At 42.4% G+C, this 21,078-nt stretch overlaps 3 protein-coding genes across 4 annotated transcripts; 2 read left to right on the top strand and 1 right to left on the bottom strand.

Annotated features, from left to right (window-relative positions):
• Positions 1-757: 757 nt before the first annotated feature.
• Positions 758-4,709, bottom strand: LOC311354234 (aquaporin-11-like). Its single transcript, XM_084474033.1, has 3 exons — positions 3,541-4,709; positions 2,438-2,554; positions 758-1,847 (listed from the first exon to the last, which is right to left on the bottom strand). The coding sequence occupies exons 1-3, from the start codon at positions 4,130-4,132 to the stop codon at positions 1,738-1,740; spliced, it is 819 nt and encodes a 272-aa protein (XP_084330159.1). The 5' UTR covers positions 4,133-4,709; the 3' UTR covers positions 758-1,737.
• Positions 4,710-5,426: 717 nt separating this feature from the next.
• Positions 5,427-9,251, top strand: LOC311354307 (uncharacterized protein). 2 transcript variants are annotated; one of them, XM_084474122.1, is made up of 5 exons: positions 5,427-6,034; positions 6,124-6,195; positions 6,561-6,714; positions 8,620-8,698; positions 8,973-9,251. In XM_084474122.1, exons 1-5 carry the CDS (start codon positions 5,885-5,887, stop codon positions 9,025-9,027), a joined length of 510 nt encoding a protein of 169 aa, XP_084330248.1. In that variant the 5' UTR covers positions 5,427-5,884; the 3' UTR covers positions 9,028-9,251. The 2 variants fall into 2 exon arrangements, 1 of the variants encoding a protein (XP_084330248.1); XR_014637225.1 differs by lacking the exons at positions 5,427-6,034; positions 6,124-6,195; positions 6,561-6,714 and adding an exon at positions 7,486-8,080 and having other exon boundaries at positions 8,620-9,251.
• Positions 9,252-10,550: 1,299 nt separating this feature from the next.
• lrrc32 (leucine rich repeat containing 32) lies at positions 10,551-14,958 on the top strand. The gene is made up of 3 exons (XM_084473980.1): positions 10,551-10,692; positions 11,453-11,561; positions 12,448-14,958. The coding sequence occupies exons 1-3, from the start codon at positions 10,661-10,663 to the stop codon at positions 14,287-14,289; spliced, it is 1,983 nt and encodes a 660-aa protein (XP_084330106.1). The 5' UTR covers positions 10,551-10,660; the 3' UTR covers positions 14,290-14,958.
• The last annotated feature ends 6,120 nt before the right edge of the window (positions 14,959-21,078 follow it).

Here is a 21,078-nt window from a genome sequence, read left to right as displayed (position 1 = left end):
TTGTAACCTTCATGCCTTAAGACTTTAACACCACGTTTATTGGTGTAATAAAATAAGCTGTACAGTGCATTGTATAAAGTCGGCTAGTGGGGTTGGCTTAGTTCAGGAGGTATAAAGAGTTGACTTGAAACTGGTAGGTTGCTAATTCGATCCCCGGCTCCTCTTAACTGAGTGTCGAGGTGTCCCTGAGCAAGGTGCCTAATCTTTCATCGTTTCCCAGCCAGGTGGCTGTCGCCTTGAATGGTTGACCCTACCGTCGATGTGTGTATGATCCGTTGTAAGTCACTTTTGATAAAAGCGTCTGCAAAATTCCCTAAATGTAAATGTAGTGCTCAGCAAACCCTGAACATTTTAACATAACTTCATTATCAACAATTGTATAGTGTGATTGTGTGAGAGTTTGTGAGTGTGTGGGTCCCAAGGGCCCATAGTTATGTTCAGTGAAGCTATAGCCTAGCAGGCCAACAAATATTTGCAATACCCTGCTTGTTACTCAATTTTTTTCTATTTTACATAATCACCTCAAATCGGAATCAATGAGATATGAAGAACCTCTAGGCAAACGGGATTGGTAAGAGCATGGTTTATTATTAACTCTGTTTCTTAATGTCTTCCTCAATGTGTCTGAACCTGCACAACTAGGTTTTCTTGAACCCTAATGTTAAATAGGGTGCCAAAGACTACATTTGATATGACTGAAGAATTTGAAACAAAATGCTTGAAAAATGCTTTTCATTTTCCAACATCAAGTCTCTATTGAACAAAACTTTGAAAGTTGGTTTTATTTTATTTCTAAGAATAAAATGAAACATTTTAGAAAGATACATATATAGATTAAAATGAATATATATTGCTCATAGAAATCCCAAGCAGTTACAAAAAAGAATAGAAGACATCTTGGATGCTTCACACCATGCTAGAGAAGTTGTGTTTCTCCAAGTTACATTCAAATTAAATCCCAGTAATTGTTTTCCTCTTTGCCACATGATTAGACAAGAGCTCATTATTCCTGGTATATTCAGTGAAGCTATAGCCTAGCAGTCACACAAATATTTGCAAGACCCTGCCTGTTATTTTTCTATTTTACATTAACACCTCAAAGCTGATTCATTCATGACACATGAAGACCCTGTAGGCAAACGGGATTGGTTTCGCTAGTCAAACCAGCCTTGTGCAATTTTAACAAACTTCTCACTACCTAGTCCACTGAGGTTTGAGGAGGTCTGGCCACAAAGTTAACTCCATTTACCAATCGCTTCTGGTCGTCTGAGGTAGGAAAGTAGAAAAAAGCGAATTGCCAGAATGAAATTTCAATGTGGCCATTCATATACTTCCATTTGCAAGTGAATGCATTTTCTGTGCATAAAGTCTTCATCCTATATTTGCACCACCCCTTGCATAGTACAGCTTCTCAAAAGTTATTTTAAATCTAAATCTAAATTCAAATATAAATTCCTCATTTAGCATTTGAAATAAAGCGAAGCTCTACTGGGGATGGTTACAGTAAACATTTCTATATGAATAAGAGAATGTGAATGGACTGGGCAAGATTGTCAAGCAAGAAACAAAGAGTTTGGGCAGGAATAATCCATTGATATATTAGCGCCTACCAACCATTTCATAAACCAAGCATTGGTTGTACACCTTTTCACCCTAAATATGTTACCTTCCACTGTGAATTCTTCCCAAAAACATATAAATAAAGCCACAGGGATTTGGCCTGGACCACAGTCCACACTACAGAGTCTTCTTGCTGAGAGAAGAAGTCCCTGTTGTCATTCCAATGGTACTCTTCCCAGAGAGAAACGGTATGATTTTCTCAAAGAGCATTATGCAGCTTGACATGCCTGCCAACAGAAAATGTCAAAGTAAAGGTCAGAGACTTAGCACACTAGATATATAACTATGAACAACGGTAATGTGTAAGGTTAACATGTTCCCACACATGGGAAAATGTTATGTAAATCTAATGTAAATAATATTTAGGATCATCAATGTTGTTTGAACATGAACAGGTTTTAATCTATGTTAAATGTTAAAATATGCTTATAGATTCGTTATAGATAATCGGTAAGTTACATTGTCAAAATCCCTCTGAGCGAGAACAAGAACCAGTAAGGTAAGGACTGCTAACCTGGGGAGACCATACAGATATTCACGTTTGCCTCTGGCAATGATCTGCAGAGAGCTACATAACATTGACTTGCGAGATCATGACGAGTACACTTCAGGCAGTGTACTGCCTGAAGTAAATAATAGCATGCCAGAACAGATCCACTAGCCACAGCACTAAACCACAGCACTACACAAATCCTTCATCAATCAGCTGTTATCAGTCACTATTGTTTCTTGACAGTCTTTGTTTTGATCACGGTCCTCAATTTGACTGAGATACTTTTGGTAGAGACACGGCTTTTGGTAGAGACACAGTACTTACCTAGTACCGGGCCCAGCCAGTAAACGAAGCAGTACTCCGGGTAGGTGTGTCCACTGCAGGGGAACTGGACGGAGAACGCTAGCACAGCGTTGAAAACGGCCCCTGATATGGGACCCGCTGTGGAGAGCATCAATCAGTCAACTGATAGACCAATCAATCGATCAACCATCAATAACCCAATGAATTGATCAGTAATAACAGACTTGTTCATAACAAACGATAAACGTTATGATAAACTGAAAATTCTCAAAATGTAAATAATTGTAAAGCACTATAATATTTTAATTATTCAGTATAGCCAATGCCAAAAGTATCACCTATCTACCAGCCCACTTAACAGTTAAATCCGACAAGTGGATGGAAACTTTTTGGTTTGAGTGATATTTTACACCAGTCACAATATTCCCTTACTTTCCAAAACATCCACATCGATTGGTGCTTTGCTTACTTACATCAGCATGCAATTTTCCAATCCAACACTTTAGGTTAGCTTTAGGTTATGTAATGACTACATTTCCAATGATGATAATATAAAAAATGGGGTTTACAATGTGAAACAACATATCACATTGTTAAAAACAAATAATCTATGATCACGCAGCTTGTACAAATGATAGGATTTTATTATTATTATTGGATCAGCCCACAGGTGTTGTGATTACGCACCCAGCCACTCACACACTAATGTGTGTGTGTGTGTGTGTGTGTGTGTGTCCTGTGAGGCCTAACAATTGTATTTACGTTCCAAAGTTTCTGCCCCCGTTTGTCGGTTCCTTTGGCTCCGCTTGCCTTGTTTATCTGCCCGCATGACACATTCTACCAATAACCCTTGACCCTCACTTTATACCTGCGAGTAAGTTGAGCCGTTACAGTGATAGTGTAGAGCAGATGTTTACAAAACTGCAGTAGGGCTACAAAAGTGACGTTTTCCCCTTCTAAAAAATCTGATCTAATAACGTGCAAATAACATTTAAGGCCGGTACGCCTTTACCATTTTTTGACATATATTTCCCTTAAACAAATAATTGAGTAATTTCAGCGCTGCACTCCAAACAAAAAAAAAACGACCGTAACTGCAGGGTCCATATGGGGGGTCAACAAACCTGTGTAGACCAGCGAAGTGATCACAGCAGCGACTGCGTAAATCCTCAGTCTGGCATCCAGCTTGTGGAGGTGCATGACCGTCGCCTGCATGCAGAACGCACACGCCAGCTCCACCCCGGCGGCCTGCAGCAGAGTTCCCCCCATGGGGTCGAAACATCTGTAGCCAAGCTTTCCGTACCTGGAGTGGAGGTCTGACAGACCCAGACTCCAGACGGCGGCTGCCGAGAATCGGGCGATAATCGCGGCTCCAAACTGGCCGGATATGAGGACAGCAGCGCCCCTCGCGGAGGTCGTCCCGCGGCGTAGGCTTTCCAGAACACTGGCTGGGTTGCACGATGCTCCGCTAAAAGTTGAAATGTGCACAATCGTCATGGTGTATGACATTGTAAGGGCTATGTGCGATTCTACACTGCCCATTTCGGCCAAGAGTTTTAGTTCATGAGTGCATGCACACAGCTGAAACGTGGACACCGCTTCCAGCAGGTAAATCCTGTAATCCTCGGAGCAGAGTCGCTTGGCCGCCCTGCGCATCGCCTCACTAAAGAGGACTATGCATGCGATCAGGCCTATAGAAACCCCGAGATCAGCCATTCTCCTGGAGTGGCTGTGTGCTCAGGTGCCACGGGATGCCTCTGCTGGGACGTCGACCAAACAGTGACCTCAAGTTCCGTCCCAGTAAGCTCCTTCAACACTCACGTTTCGCTGTCTCCCGGACTCTGCCGCAGTGCATCGCTTTATAACTTTTTTTCGAGCATTCTTGACGGCAGGGGGCGCCATATCCCTAGGTAAACACAGCATGCCTGTTCTGCCTGCTCTGCCAGGCCGCCATCATCCCAGTTCCGCCGTTATATTAAATGAAGACTCAAACCACAGGAACAACAGAATAAGTTGAGCTTTTGTCGTTCTTGAAGGGATTGTCAGCTGATTCATGTAAGGGCTTGCCTACTTCTCACAACTCCAACTAAATTCAATGGTGTTATTCACTTGGCCCCACCGGCTACCTGTATTGTACATGAGCAGCTGTACAATGTGGCTTTGACCCTTCGGCATGTCAACCGGAGGGTTGACGCCAGTATAATGTAATTCCATTGGGCCCAGAGGTAGGCCTAAGAAGCGTCGCGTCAACATGTGGACATCCTATCTGAAGACATGAACCTGAGTGTGAAGCTTTTTCATTTAAAAAAAAATCTCCAAGTAGACGAAATAAAAAAATGGTCTTGATCTGGATTACTGAATGTGCGAATGATTAACATAATAAGTGCCCTGTGCTAAATTTAGTACGGGGCTGTTTCATAACAGACGATGACATCTGCTGGCATGAATGCATGCTGACACCTACAGCTTGTCAGCTTGTCTTACATCATTAAATGAAGGTGAGTTGATCCAAGAACGCAAGTTCTGTGTGTGCACGTAGAAGGCCACACGTGGATCCCCTCCTGGTGAACTGGTATCAGCATTCATCCCCGTGGAGGGAATACTGGAATGATTCCCTTTGTTACATTTGTTGGACAATGATGAATCCTTATGCATTGAGGAATTGCAGATTCATACTTACAGGGGGCAGACTCCTGCTTCTCCAACGTCGTATGAATGTCCCACCGGACAATTATTCCGACCAGGGCCGTAAATTTGCCCTTGTGTATATGTTACCCTGACATGGAAGTTTATTTGATGGCAGCGCTGCAGAATCCATATCTCTGAGTCGCAATTAGGATCTTTGCAAACGTAGGCCTACTAAATCCCACTTCAATATGGATTTTCTGTACCTAACTGTACAGTTCCATGTTTGTTCGAAATTATTTTTATTATTATTATTTACCCCCCACAGACCCACCGTAGGGCCTTTAGAGAGAGGGGGAGAGCCCCAGCACCGTCACCCAAGGGCCAAGAGGGGTTGTGTCCCTAGAGGGGCCCATTGGGACAACCAGCAGCAGCCTGAACCCAAACAAACAGTTCTGCATTTGTTTAGAAATCCATCATAATGAATTTGACAACATTACAAAATAATGGAGTGACCCTGCATGGAGCAGGGAAGGACGGGGTTGGGGCTCTTCTTCATTTTGTGTTTTACATAAAATGTAGATTTACATTTCATGCATACACACACACATATGCAGGCATGAGGCATGTACACACGCACACGCACCCACTCAGGCACACACACACGCACCCACATGATGGCTCTGACCATGTCACAATGAGGCATTTCAGAAACAACAGGAATTTTAGAATTCTAGAATTGGACAATTATGAGAGGCTTGAGCTGATGAACATTCAGAAGTCATAGAGGAACTTGGATGGGAAGCACTTTTGGACGTTTAATTGATTGTTAGAAAAAATACCATGTCGGATGAACAAATACGTGGGAAGAGGAGGGAATGCTCCCCCTCTCTGGAGCGAGCCTTAACATCCACCAAAGGGAGGAGAATGGAGACAAGTGGAGAGGAGGGGCCAAGCTCAGCCTCACCTGAAAGACTAACCACGTCTTTCAAAGTAAGGAAACTCCTTTTTCACTTCATGGGTCAAATAATGTATATTTTTTTGTATTTTGACGGTTTCCCCATTTTCCTTTACCTTCCCAGCTACAGTTGGCAGAAGAAGTCACTCCAGTTGAGAAACCCATGGCCTGTTTTCAGGATTTACCACCGGAGATTGTAAGACTTTCCCTTGCCCTGCTTTCAACGTGTTAATAATTTACTTAGAGACTGATTTATTAAATCCTAGTTTTTCAATCATTCAGTACAGAATTTAGGAAAGCAAATAACAATGGCGAAGAACAGGTTAATAATATCTATAGTTACAGAAGGCATGTACATAACATTACATTACATATCTTCGGAAGGTCAAATAAAATATGCATTAAATATCAAATGTTTACATAGGGAAGGCATTTTGTCTTAAGAATTTTTTATTTAAACTTTTTTGTTGTGTTGTTGACCAAGTTATGTTTTCTTTGCCATCTGCTGATTAACAACCCCTCTCTTGATTAATCCCATGCACATTTCTTCCATGGATGGAGGTAATTCTGGGCCACCTCTCAGTGCGTGATGTGCTGTCAGTGGGGACAACCTGTAGCAGATACCACCAGACAGTCCCTGTCTGGAGGAGGTTCTGCTGCAGCATGCCAGACCTCTACCACCCCAAAGACTGGCAACGCCTGGCCATACTTAAATGTAAGGTTGGAGTCTATCAGTCTATCATAATACAGTGTGATTGCATTGCAAAATACACATGTCCTTGTGTAGACCTATGTATCCTAACAACAAGAAATGTTAAGGAGAATAGTCATCTGAACAGTCAAATAGTCACCAAAAAGCAAATCAAAAACCCTCCCCTCACCTCAAACCCAAAAAGCAAACCAAAAAGCTTTATTCAGGCTATATATGCTTATTTATTCAAGAACTTGTCCTTAAGCACTAGCCTTATTTCATTATCTTTGCGTTTTAACGCTGTTGGCTTTTCTTCTCCTTTTGCATATTATATGAGCCTGCTCTTTTATTCATGGGATCAATCATATTTTTAGTGTGCCATATATTCTTAGTTGACAGATCATATTTATTCATGATGATCTATGATCTCGAGTGTGTTTATGAATGCATCCCCTCCTGAACAGGTTATTTTAAGGGACTTCTCTTTTATCCACTTAATTCTTCCATTATTTATTTAGATTACTGCATGTCTGGTTTTAGGAGTTTCCTGAAAGCCTTTACTCCTTCTTCATGATAAAAGGAGGAATGTTTTATTGACCGTGTTGCCGTTCTGGTCTCTTCTGGGTGGCCCCCCGGGACCCCGACCCCTTGAACCCAGTAAGTCTGCCTGAACCCAGACAGTCCCGGTGCTGGCCAGCTCCCTGCTAGCATTTCCTGTTTAACAATCTAAAAATGATAAACTTGTTGACAGGGGAGGGGGAGGGGGGGGGGCGGGCGACCGCGTCTCGGCTTTTTTAATGCCGTGAGAAATTGGATGTGTGGCGTGTGAGCGTGTATAGACAGGCAAAAGCGTGTGTCACACAGTGAAACCGTGAGAGTTGGCAGCTCTGTGGTCAGTATTGTGTTTTATCTGCCGTGAACGATTTATGGGCTCTTGCTCTTGTATAATTGTATGTGTGTTAAGCTATTTTCATGTCTGTATTTTTAGTTCTATGGTGTTTCGAGGACATTAAACATCAGTGAAAAGAGCCGGACATCATCATATAAGACATCAATGGGCATTACACTAACTAATTAATAACATTTTTGATGCCAGATTTTCAAAACGACTTGTAACGACTAATCACACTCACACCAGGTGGCATCTCATGGGACCTTTAATCATTTTGGGGTATCATACTGATGAGTTGATCTCAAGTTGGAGTTCTGTTTCTTTTTGGTAAGACTTGCAGCAGGTATTCATTGTTATTGCTTTCTGGACCCCCCTGAAGGTGAAGGGTCAGCTTATATGGAGGTACTCACCCCTGGTCTCTACCAAAAGATGCTTGGCCACCAGCGAGCCTTGGATCCAAATGCCTTGTTCCCTATTTATCTGCCACTGCCCAACAAGGTGATGTCAACAACCGCACTATTCTATTTTTCCCCTGGTACAGCAACAAAAACAAAAACATACTAAATGAATCTCTGCACATGCGTTTCTGGCTTTTTAGGACAGATAAGGACAAACTGTCCTTTGACTTCTGTACAACCTTTGCAGGTGGTCAAGTGTTCCCTTGGCCAGAGCCATCTTTGCCTGATTGGCGAATGGGGAGGCGTGTTCATACACGGCAGTAACTGTTATGGTCAGTTAGGGACAGGGGACACTGTTGTGGACACTGACACCCACTCAGATGTGTATGTGTGAAAGAATGTTACCATTATGTTTGACTAGTTTGACCAGTTTTTGGGTTTCTTTTGGACGGTCATCCTGAGGCTATTCAAACAAAAGTGTCCGCATATCAAGTTAATCTCTTCTAAGTAATAGCCCATTTATCCTTATGGCAACATCTGCTAAAATTATCATCCATATTTGCAGCGCGAGCCGTGTAAAGGAAGCTGTATTTTAAATCTCGTGGCTGTGTGAGCTCACCGTAGCCTCCTCACCTCTAGGTGGTGGTGTCGTTGAGGCCTGTGGCTGTGTGGTGCGGGCTCCGCCACACTCTGCTCCTGCTTCAGGACAAGTCCAGCGGTAAGGAGCTCCACGGCTGTGGCTGCGGCACAAGAGGCCGCCTGCCGGGCCGCCCCGGAGGCAGCCACGTGTTTGAGAGGCTCATCATCCAGTTGTGTTCACGTGGGTCCCGTGTTCTCCTCTGCCATGGTGACCATCATCCTCATCCAAATACTTTGTATATGGCTGTCTCACAAAACTGAACATACTTTGACAGGATGGTAACAAAAACATAATGTTAATCATGATCCTGCTCAAGCCTTTTTGATCCGTATTTCAATCTCTCTTCCCTCAGGTGTCCCGGACCGCCCGCTCCATCTGCGCCACCAAGGACTGGCTCTTCATCCTGAGCAGCCATGACATCACAGAGCAGCTTGACACTGTCTGCCAGTGAGCCATGTGGTGGTATCCTCCGATACCACCATCACCAGCACAACCACCACCACCACCCCCACCATCTCCTCTGATACCACCAGCACCAGCACCAGCACCACCTCCTCCTATACCTCCATCACCAGCACCACCATCAACACCACCATCTCCTCTGATACCACCATCACCAGCACCACCACCACTCCTGCTACTACCGCTGATGCCACTGCTGCTGCTGCTTTCACATCTGATCTCATGCCACCAAAAAGTATTTTTTGCAACCTTGCAATACTGCTGGCATTTCTCTTCTGTCATCTCAACAAATAACTTTGTGGCATCTTTAACTCTTTCTCTTCATTTTGGTTAAAAACGAATTGGATTCGGTGGCACATTAATCAAACTCGTGCACTGTGAGAGCAAGTGAAGAATAAACAGATAAACAGACTAGCTAAAGGGTGCATGTGTCATTGCAATCTGGATCCATTACCAACATGATGACAAGCTAGCAGGCGTGGTAGAATAACCGCTAAATAAACTGACCCATGACCTCACATACGTGCGCCTGCACACTTAAGGAGCGGACACTAGCTTTTTTTAAGGGGTGAGAAGAATTTTATCAGCACTTTGCAAACTCATAAAGCACTTTTTAAAACAAATTTTACATAATACAATAATTATAAAAATATATATATGTATGAACTCATCACAAATTGAGTCCATATAGGCCTGCTGCAACATAAAAACAAAGTTTTACCACGTTTCACCACATCGCGGGCACGGGTTATTTCACAGTCTGTTCTGACACTCACTCACGCATGGCGGCAGAGTTAGTTGGAAATGAACATTAAAGAAAAACATCCCGGGAGATGTTTCAACCAACTACCGTGTATGCGGTCCTTTATTACCACATGCACGTGACCAAACCCGATAAGCCTTAATACATCATTAAAACACAATCATGTCTGGCCGTTGCTCATGCAGGAATAAGTGATAGGCCTACTGAAACTAAACGGAATAATTGCTATATATATATATATATATATATATATATATATATATATATATCGTAAGGGCAGTTAATACATGACTGGGCGGTATTGATCCATACCATACCGTCCCTGGGTTCCACTCGCCTTCTGCTGTTATCGGTCTCCCCAAGCTGCACCGTGGCTCAATCAATGTTCTGCAGTTTCAGATCTTCATAATAACGATCTGAGTAAAGAATTCTGATAAATCCCGTGCAGGCAGAGTTTCCACCGAAATACCACCCACGCATATAGGAAACAGGCAGCCAGGTAAACCCCCAACAGAGCTCAAGCAAGACAGGGACAATTATATAGAAGACAAAGCGTCAGTTGCTGGAGTAATCGGTCTTTCCAATGCATTGCCCTTACAAGGAAGTTCCCTAAAAAAAACAGGAGGGAGCGGGGCGGGATAAAACACGGCTGATGAAGGATCCTCACGGGATGTTGGAGCGCAAAGTGAAGCGAGTGTCTCTGGATCAAACACCCTATGCACCGCGGGACACGCTGCTTGTATATGTATTTGTGTTTGATTTCATAACGTGTCTCAGTATAAAGGATGTGAAATCGCGACGGTCGGAAAACGGCTATGAAACTTTATGACAGTCAACGGAAAGTGAGGTAAAGTCTATTACTTTCATATGCACTTTAAATGCTGTTCTATTAATATTTTATTATGTTGAGTGTATCTAGTGTAAGATCATTGTATTTGTTATTAAATAGCAATACCTAGGCTATTTATTTATTTTTAGAATGTAGGCCTATGCTTTTTTTGCTTGTTGTCAATCTCAGAGTTATGTCTCAGAGATGTTATATTTTTATGGCATTTTTTCGTGTAGTCTATATCATTTTTGGGTTAAAGACTAGGGGTACCTGAACACCAAAAAGAGCCGCATAACATTTACAAATGAAATACACATGTTGCCCTGTAGGTTTTAAGCGTTCTGCTTTTATCAGTGTCGACCTATTAAGAGTTGCAGATGGAAAGCACATGGATTTCTTTGTGTAAAACTGTAGCTCTGTGTAGTCCTAACAGGATGTGTATTTATGCATGTAATTTAGTTACTTCTCATTGGTCAATGCTCAGTTTTTAAATTCCTTTGATAAAGACTTGGTTCCTTTAGAGATGTATTACTGACAACTAACTTTTCACAGTGTACAAAAGAAAATCGCTGAATAAAGACAATCAAAACAATCAAACCTGATGTATTTTTAGGACAGGTCAGCAGTGTCAGCATTCAGGCTTACTTCCCTTCCCTTCCCACTTGCCTCACATCACCTGCTTGCACGCTTCCTTCTACTACAGTTCCAGCTCAATCTCTTGTTCTTCTTTCTCTTTTCCTCTTCATTCCTGTTCCTATCGCCCGGACCCTGGTGCTAGCGGCGGCATCATGGCGGGTTTCCACTTGCTGTTCACGGTCGTCCTGGGCCACGTGCTGGGCTCTCTACCCGCCACCCGCCCTCCACGCCTGCCCTCTCCATGCCAGGTGGTAAGTCTAACCGATGACCACGCAAGCACCAGCCCTGAGGTATCACACATCACAAATAATGCCTTTGTCACATCTGATGCCCATTTGGTTTAAATACAATTGGCCCTGGTGAACCCTGACACTGGACTTTACTTTATTATTTGTGTTTTGAGGCTCTAGAAAATGTTTGTTTGCATTTTGGGAACATTTGTTATTCAGAGGTGTTCACAGCCGAGAGACTGGGGAATGCCGTATACCTCTTGGCTACCACAAGTATGCAGAGAACCTAAATACTTGGCCTCAAAGGGGGAAAAAGTGTATGTGTGTGTGTGTGTGTGTGTGTGTGTGTGTGTGTGTGTGTGTGTGTGTGTTTGTGTGTGAGGGAGAGACAGAGAGAGACAGGGAGAGAGAAAGAGTGTGAGTAAGAGTTTTATGAGCTGTTTTTTCAGAGAAAGGGTCTGGATCCATATGGTTTCTGTTAGAGGCTAAACTAATAAGTACAATGTTTAAAACCAATGAAGGTAATGCGATTATTCTCGATGAAGATCTTTTCATGGCTAATGCTTATACAATGATTAGATGATTTAATATACTGATTGCTTTGTTGTAATGTCCCCACATCTCTTCATGTTTAGAAATGAGTGGACTAATGGATAATGTGACCCGAGTCCTGGAACTAGTTATTTTTTGGTTTTGGGACAGAATATAAAGTTAAAGACTTAAGACAGAGGTATAAAGACTTAAGGCAGAGGTATACCCAGTAGACTCACAAAGCTACTCCCCCCACCCCTCCGTGTAGGCTTTAATCACTTAGGCCTGTGATGTGTCATGGCTACATCAGCATATAAGAAGTGATATTAGATCATAAACTGAGGGGAATGTCGACTTTTCTCTCACTGTTTCTCAGGACGACATGGAAGTGTTCTGCGACGGCCGGAACTTAAGAAGTGCACCCGCCGACCTACCCCTGGGCATCCAGAAGCTGGATCTATCCCGCAACATTTTCCAAAACCTCACCCACGAAACGTTGGCGATTCACCCCACCATCCATCATCTGAGTCTCCACTCCAACAAGATTCTGTTCATCGAAAGAGGTTTATTCAGGGGCATGAAGCATCTCAAATTCCTAGATCTGTCAAAGAACTCGCTAGATGTCTTCGCCATGTCGAAATCAAGCATAGGAAAACTAGGAGCTGTGGAGTCGCTCAATCTTTCAGGCAATGGGCTTCACACAGGGATGACAAAGTACTTCCTCAGAGACTCGTTTTCACTGGTTAACCTCTCGCTAAATAGCAACAGTCTCACCAAAATAGCCAAAGACACCTTTAGTGGCTCTCCGTCTTTGAGGAAAGTCAGCCTGCACAACAATGTCATCCTCGAGATTGAAGATGGTGCATTCAATGTGTTGTTCCATCTGACAGAACTTGATCTGTCCAAAAACTCTATCACTTGCATTACAGACTTTGATCTTTCTCAGTTACAAATACTAAATCTCACTAAAAACAGCTTAGAGACTTTCCAGACCGTAGACTCCGATTTAGACTATGAGCTTGTTACCCTTGACCTGAGCCAAAACAAAATCCATTATTTCCCTCTGGTTCCCAGGAGGAACAAGCTTGCATACTTGGACATTTCACGGAACCAGCTCCAGGGTCTCATACATCAGGACTTCTCAAGTCTGAACTACCTTGATCTCAGCTACAACCAAATGAAAACCATACCACAGTCCTTTTTCCACAGTATGGTACAGCTGGAGCACCTTAACATAAGCAATAACTGTATTGGGTCTTTTCTTGTCGAGGAAGAAAACGGTCTGAATAATTTGAAGGTATTAGATCTTAGCTATAATTCCTTGCGAGACCTGTCGTTTGGGAGTTCCACTCTGTTGTCACTGGAAGAGCTCTTCTTACAAGGAAACCTTCTCACCACGATAGAGCCCCACACTTTTCAAGGACGACCTAGACTCAAATACCTGCTCCTGCAGCAGAATAACCTACACATTTGCCCATCAAATGCAGAATCATCCTTCAGCAACAATCGCAAACATCCTCGACGCTGTGTTGCATTTTCCTCAATTCCAACCCTGCGGTATCTGTATCTCTCAGAAAACCACCTTAAGGTACTGCCCAACAACGCCTTCGTGGGCACACCCCTGACACTGCTCGACCTGTCACTAAACCCAGGCTTGGAAGTCGACCGGAATGCCCTTTCTGGCCTGGAAGACTCCCTGGTGCACCTGTTGCTCCAGGAGAACCATATCTCCAGGCTAGACGTGGACCTGTCCTCCTTGAACCATCTCAAACTGGTGGACCTGTCGACCAACCGGCTGTCCACGCTGCCCTCGTGGAACAAGGAGTCGTCCATCGAGTCCCTCAACCTGGGCAACAACCACCTGGTCACGCTGGAGTACGGCACACTGGTGGCTCTGGGGAGCTCGCTCAAGACCCTCTACATGGGCTCCAACCCGCTCAGCTGCTGCAGCAACCTCCGCTTCTTCCAGCTGATGCAGCGCTCCGCCGTGGAGGTGCCGGACATTGCCACCGTCACCTGCGTGCACAAGCAGGACTCGGAGCCCGTGAACATAGAGCGAGTGACGGAGGAGATGTGTCACTCGCTGGACAACAGCAGCAGGAGCCTGACCATCCTGGCGGTTCTAGGGGCTGCGCTGGCGTTGGTGGTTGCACTGGGGTTTTTGGCGAAAGTGTGTTACAACAGGAGGCGTACAAACAGCAGCACCTTCAACGCTTAACATTGGAAGGGATGGTGGAGATGAACTGTGGACATCATAGAGGCACTGCTACCGGCGCTAACCAGAAAGTCATCGCAATGGAAGAATCACAACATTTTACAATAAGTGGTTTCTTTCTCTGAATATATTTAGATCTAAAGAACAGATCAACAGAACACTAATAAATATGCTAGGAGGATATATTTTTTTATGAATGAACTGAACATATGAAGAAATGGACTGTGAAGAACATTTGTTTGGAAGACAAGGTCCAGGCAGTAGCACCTTGTTTGAATATAGTTGCTCTTGTTGTCATTGTGGCTTTCCTTTGTTATTGACTTTGCACTTTAATTCCCTATCTGAATTTGCATTTCTTTTGACAGTCTCTTATTCTGTGATGTTGCCCGTACATGAAAATACTACACAACCATTTATGCTGCCTGGGCAACTCCACAGAGAAAGGGAAATTACCAAAGACTGATTTTATTGTTATTATTTATATTGCTCAATAAATGGCAGTAAATGTGGGTGAACCTGACAACCCTCCCAAATAATGTAACTGTTGATCTCCCTTTTATATTGAACATTTTGTTTAACACAAGAAGGAGTGTATATAGCCAATAGTATATAGATAATTCAAATGAATGACTATTGAAAGCAGTGTATGTTATTTTGGTTGTTAAGCATATGTTTGAGGGGTTGTGGGCGGGGAGGGGGGGGGGTTACTGCCTTAATAACTTTGCTGTAAACAATCATGTGAAATATGAAGTTAATTTTCCATGAATGTGCCTGGTAAGACACTGTTGTGTATAACAGCTTTGAAAAAATATAATAATTCATACAGTGTGAAGCCTATGTTGTTGTCAGTTTTAACTCTTTTCGTTTTAACTTTAAGTGGGATATTTTACTGTAAAATGAAGTACATTGATAGAGCACTTTCAGCACGGAGGGACTAGGTGAGAGTTTTATTGAAATGCACGATTTTGCAAATTAATGACGTTGAAGACAATAAAGGTTACTCTTCAAAACAGAGTCCTCTGTGCTTGACATTATACTGACTAATTGTATTGAGGGCAATGAAGACACTTCAATACAAATAAATAAACCACAGTAGTAAGTTAGCTTATAGCTTACTCCTTACTTGCTGTAAGCTTATTGATTACTTAAGGCTTCTGCGTTCTGTGTTTATGCTTGTTTTATAACTACCACTGATATGTCCATCACATCTGTCGTAATCCTTAGATCCTTCTAGTATTTGGAGGGTCTAAGGATATATATGTACATATATGTAATTATACTATATACGTACTATACAAACATTTGTGGCAACCTTTATCATCTTAACACTGTAGGTCACTTTCTATTTTAAAACACTGTTGATGTTAATGTTACTTTTAGTTTTTCTTTATATTCTGGGAATATCTCGTGAGAACTTTGTGTATCATGATGAGAGTATCAGCAAGGGCTGACAGTATTAATATTATGATTATTTTAATGACAACATTATTTTCAAGGAGCGATGTGAACCTTTTCTTCCCACTGTGACTCAAGTCTTCCATTCCAGCCCCGCCGCCCCTACCCCTGAGAGACACACACACGCACACACACACGCAGTCGGGTAATTCGCCATCTAGGGTGGGACAGGAAACTAGCTAGGGGAGTCGATTTTGACATCATCCGGTAGAACAGCTCACAATCTTTGTAAGGAGGAGGACTACGAACAACAGCAAAAAAAAAACCTTATGAGCAAAACAACCCCTCAACCTTCTCATTTAGGGCTTCAGATAGAAAGTATTACCTTTGTTAAGATATAAAAACAATTATATTTGTATATATATATGTCACACATAAGATTTTTTGGTTTTATATATATATATATATATATATACATATTATATCATCATATTAAATACATTTTGGAATATATATACTGTATATGTATACAATTCTATATATACACAAATCAAATACATTTCCTATCTAGATTTTTAAGGCAGTGAGTCTTAATAAACACTCTTATTGAGTCTGCCTTGTTTATGAAAAGAAAGCTATATAAATAAAGTTGCCTTGCCTTGCCTTATCGTCATTTTTTTAATCTAGTTTTTATCTTGTAAAAATAAGAAGGTTGGCGTTATTTTTTTCAGGTTAAATAAAAGGAGTCATTATATCAGTGCACAGAATCATTGAGACATTTCCCTTGGGCTAAATAAACGGCATTGCAAGCACGTAAGCGCGTAAGCAGTAGTGAAGTAAGTACTTAAGTAGTTAGTAAGTAAGCAAGCAATTTAATGGTCCTGGGCATACATAAATAAACAACCGCAATAATTGTTTTTGGTGACCAAAATACCATGTAATGCAACCAGTCACATTCTCAGAGATCAGTCAGTCAGCCCCCCCCCCCCACGACCTCCGTGGGATAGAGAGGGGGCACCCTGCCATCCAGAGATCCAGATGTTGCAGCTACAGAACAAAAACAAGACTGTGCTGCAAGTTTGAAGTTTGAAGTACCATTGAGGAGACGCCAAAGACAGCAGACACACACACACACACACGCACACACACAGGCAGATCATTAGACTTTCATAAAGTACAAAAAGGATTGAAGATTGTCACTTTATGGTGGGGTTCACTGGTAATGTGAATATTTAGCTCCAGGTAGTTACTAATCAGCCCAAGTCTATAGTTTGATGGAATGAATTCAATGCATATAAAATAAGAACTTTTAACAACCGATGACTTGAACTCAGGTATAATGTAAGTTAAAGTCAAGCAATACATGTCGCTCATATAGAAAACATTTGATTTGGTATGGCGACCTCACCCTCATCCCAGGAGCCCCATAGTCTTGGACTCCGTCTGCCACGACCGATATGTGTTTAGGGAAGGATCCCTCAGAATCTGCTGCCGGGGAAATGTCTCCAGACTGCTTCACAGGCCCCAGATTTATTTTTACTCCCCTGTGGTATTACCCCCCTGGGGTCACGCACAAAACAGACAAAGGCCGGGATCTTTCTACCCCCTGTAGAGTCGAAAACTTAAATAATTACGACCCCATTGCCTTATGAGGTAACAGGGTCTGAGTTATTTAAATCAGAGATAACACTGGGGATTGAATGTTTATAAGTGAGAGGAAGGGTATTCCAGCACTTTCTGTTGCTCAATGTATTTTATCTGAGTTAATTCATGTATTAGTTTTAGCCTCAAAGGTTCCAAAGAGAAAACAGACCGCCAGGCTAGTCCCTTGCTCACCGGTTACTCACTACTACAGCTAGCCACCCAGTTTCTTCAGACGTGGTATCTAGTGTGAGAACTCTTGTAAATGCAATTTTAAGTCTTGCTCATGTGGCGGCGGCGGGAGATAAGATCAAAGCACCACGTGATATGTTTTGCGGTTCTTTAATTAGAAGCAGACCACAGTTCACTTTCCTCTGCTCTGTGAACACGCATTGAGTCATTATTTACTTTTAAACTAAAATTTTATTTTTCCATGTTTAGTCTGGTAAGGCCTTATCCAAGTTACGGTCAAAATAAATAAAACTCCCAGAAAAAGCCCATGGAGAAATAAGCGATATTAATGTGAAATGAACTCACACTAACTCACACAAACTAAACAACACAAATATAACTAACTCTAACTCTTACCAATTTACTCATAGTAACTCTATCAAACTATTAACTATTATACTATTAACTAACTAGCTCTAACTCTTACTTACCAATTCACACTAACTATAAATCGTTCAGTGAAAGCCTGCTTGCATAAGCCATGAAGAATGCCTTCTATAAACATCACTGCTCTCTTATTTAAAGCCTGCTGACAAAAAAAAGAGAAAATATGTTGTAAATGTCCAGGGCCGAAGAAAAGTGCTCCACAGAGGCAACTATTAAAGCTCATTCCCATAGATTGGCCCCGTTAAAACCTTCACGTAACATTAATAAACAGCCAGTAAATCGTTAAACACCTGTAATCAGTCAAACTGGTGACTGCATGATGATGAGGATGGGGATGAGTTAGAGTAAGAGTAAGAGTGAGAGAGAGAGAGAGAGAGAGAGAGAGAGAGAGCGAGACAGAGACAGACAGACAGACAGACACACAGACACACAGACACACAGACACACACACACACACACACACAAACACACAAAGAGCATACCTTATTTATCTGCAGACAATCAAAATCACCACTTGGCAGACAAAGAACATATTAGTACGGGCCATAATACAAAAAAACCCATAAAACAACAAACCACAAAGCTTACCAACAGACCGAATGTACCTAATTTTTATAGAGCAATGTTCTTGGGTGCACCTCGTGAAACGGACTCAAAACAAGACACATTCTTTAGACACACACGCACACACACACATTGCAGCTCCAGAGGGCAGATCATTCCATTGTGCCGAGTATAATCTGTTTATGTTCATCTCTGCTTGACTTATTCAGCCTTGAAACGCCACAGCTGGCCAAGTCCACTGAAGAGCGGGGCTTGAGAAACGAGACATAGACCTAGTTTTAAAGTTCTTTATTTTTTATTTACTTTGGATTTGGGATACTTTGGTTGTCTTTGGAAATCGTAATGAAACACTTCATCAGATTTATTTCTCAACGTCAAAGCATTGACCTCTGACCTGTCGCATCCTTTGCTGGTGATAAATCAGATTGTGGAGCAGGGCAGGCCGGGGGAGTGTGTGTGTGTGTGTGTGGTGTGCGGGGATTGCTGTGGATGAATAATTAGTCATCGACTACTTTTGTCTGGCAATGGAAAGACTCCATTGCCAGAGAAAGTGGGGCAAGGGACGGCTTACCTTACACGTGCACACACACACACACACACACACACACACACACACACACACACACACACACACACACACACACACACACACACACACACACACACACACACACACACACACACACACACACACACAAACATACATACGCACTACAGACACAAATACAAACTCACTTCATGCATACTCACTCTCAGTCTCTCTCACACATGTATATACACACACACACACACGCACACACATATATAAACAAAGAGATAAGCCAATATGTACCTACATTCTGTGTGTGTGTGTGTGTGTGTGTGTGTGTATGTGTGTGTGTGAGGTACTCCCTACCCTGACATAAACCAGATGGCGGTTGGTGTGAGACAGGGTGAACCCAGCGATGGCGCAGCCTCTGTTCCATGCTGCTTCTCTTATAGGATGAATTGTTCACTGTAAAAGTATCAGCCTATGAATCCAAGTTTAGGTTAAAAAAGCAAAACAGTTATTAAAAAACAGACCACTGGTATCGCTCCCCTTTGTATGACATTCACTAAGAGCAGCAGTGGTGAGCAGTGTGACTTGGCTGTCACACGATTTTAAGTTCTGTTCTTTTTGTTGACGTCCCAAATCAGGATTTGACTGAGATTCTTTGTGCAAGGTTGGTTTGCTGTGCTTTGAGATGTGGACTGTGGTTAAATGGGTGGATTATGAAAAGATGTGTCTCTTGCTCACCCAATAGAACACATCAATGTTGCAATGATGCATCCGTCAAGAAGCCCTTCAAAGACTCGTCGTCCCACCGGGTGGAGGCAGCAGTGTTAAGCTCGTAGTCTAGCATAGAGATTATGGTCTGCATATGGTGTCTTCTCTGACTTTTGTTGTTCTTTATTAGGTCAAGGTGTTGTCTGATTCACGAAATTCTGTGAAAGTCGTGTTTCAACAAAGAAAGGGCAGGAGTTACAGGATCATTCAACAAAGAAAGGGCAGGAGTTACAGGATCATCTGATTCAACCGCACATGTGCACAGCAGATGACGGTGACGATGGGGAAATAACTTCCATTTGGCTGGATGTGTCAGGCAAAAGACTACATACATACTCAATTTGTACATCAAGTCTATGTCGGCCAGAAACGTAATACAAACTGATAGACATGCAAACACACACACACACACACACACACACAGTACATCTATGTGTACAGACTAACACAAAGGGGCAGGGGTCCGGTGGGCTGCTGAGAGTTAGTCAGCTGATTGACAGCCAGCGTGCTCCTAAACACAGCCACATGTCCCTCGGTTGGGTCCCAACCAATCCAAGCCAAATGCACGAGGAATACATAGTTGCACCCATTTAACACTTGTTAGTGTCTTTCCATTTGATTCCCTCATTTCACTGTAGGACGAAGATCAACTTGCTGAAAACAATGCTGAAGCAGTGCCTGTGGGCCAATAACAAATAAGGATATAACAAATAAAGGGAGACTTTGTTTTCCCCCCCTGTAAAGTGTGCCTTTTTAAACAGAAGCTCCTAGTGAGATGTGTGTATGAGAGGCATCACGACTTACAGAGCTCTGTAGGTCGGTTGGTGCTGATTCAGACCTCATTAATGCTGTAGCGGCAAGGCTAGGTAAACAGGAAACAGGAAGTCAGCACAAGCCTTGTAGTCAGGAGGAAACACATTTCATGGACTCATTTATTGACCAAACAATACCGCAAAGGAAACCTCAACTGATAACAGCAGTTTGGGGAACATTTCTATCTGCCAATTCATGTGTCAGTTTAACCTGTTCTGTACACATTTTACGTATTTTATGTAGATGAATGCTTCTTGCAGAGACTTGAATAACTTTCAATCTGGCTCATTGACGCCACAATGAGTGCTTTATGTGGTCAGCCCAATTGGATTCATGCCATAATTCCTGTACATCGTACATAACACATAATTTTGCACCAGTTAATTAATTAAAACATAATTTTGCACAAATCCATATTTGAAACCTCAGATCTTAAGCCATTCATCAAACTCAAG

The sequence above is a fragment of the Micromesistius poutassou genome (assembly GCF_964030765.1).
Source record: "Micromesistius poutassou genome assembly, chromosome: 10".
Classification (NCBI taxonomy): Eukaryota; Metazoa; Chordata; class Actinopteri; order Gadiformes; family Gadidae; genus Micromesistius; species Micromesistius poutassou.
Note: the sequence above shows the minus strand (reverse complement) of the source record. Positions and strands in the feature narration are given on the sequence as shown.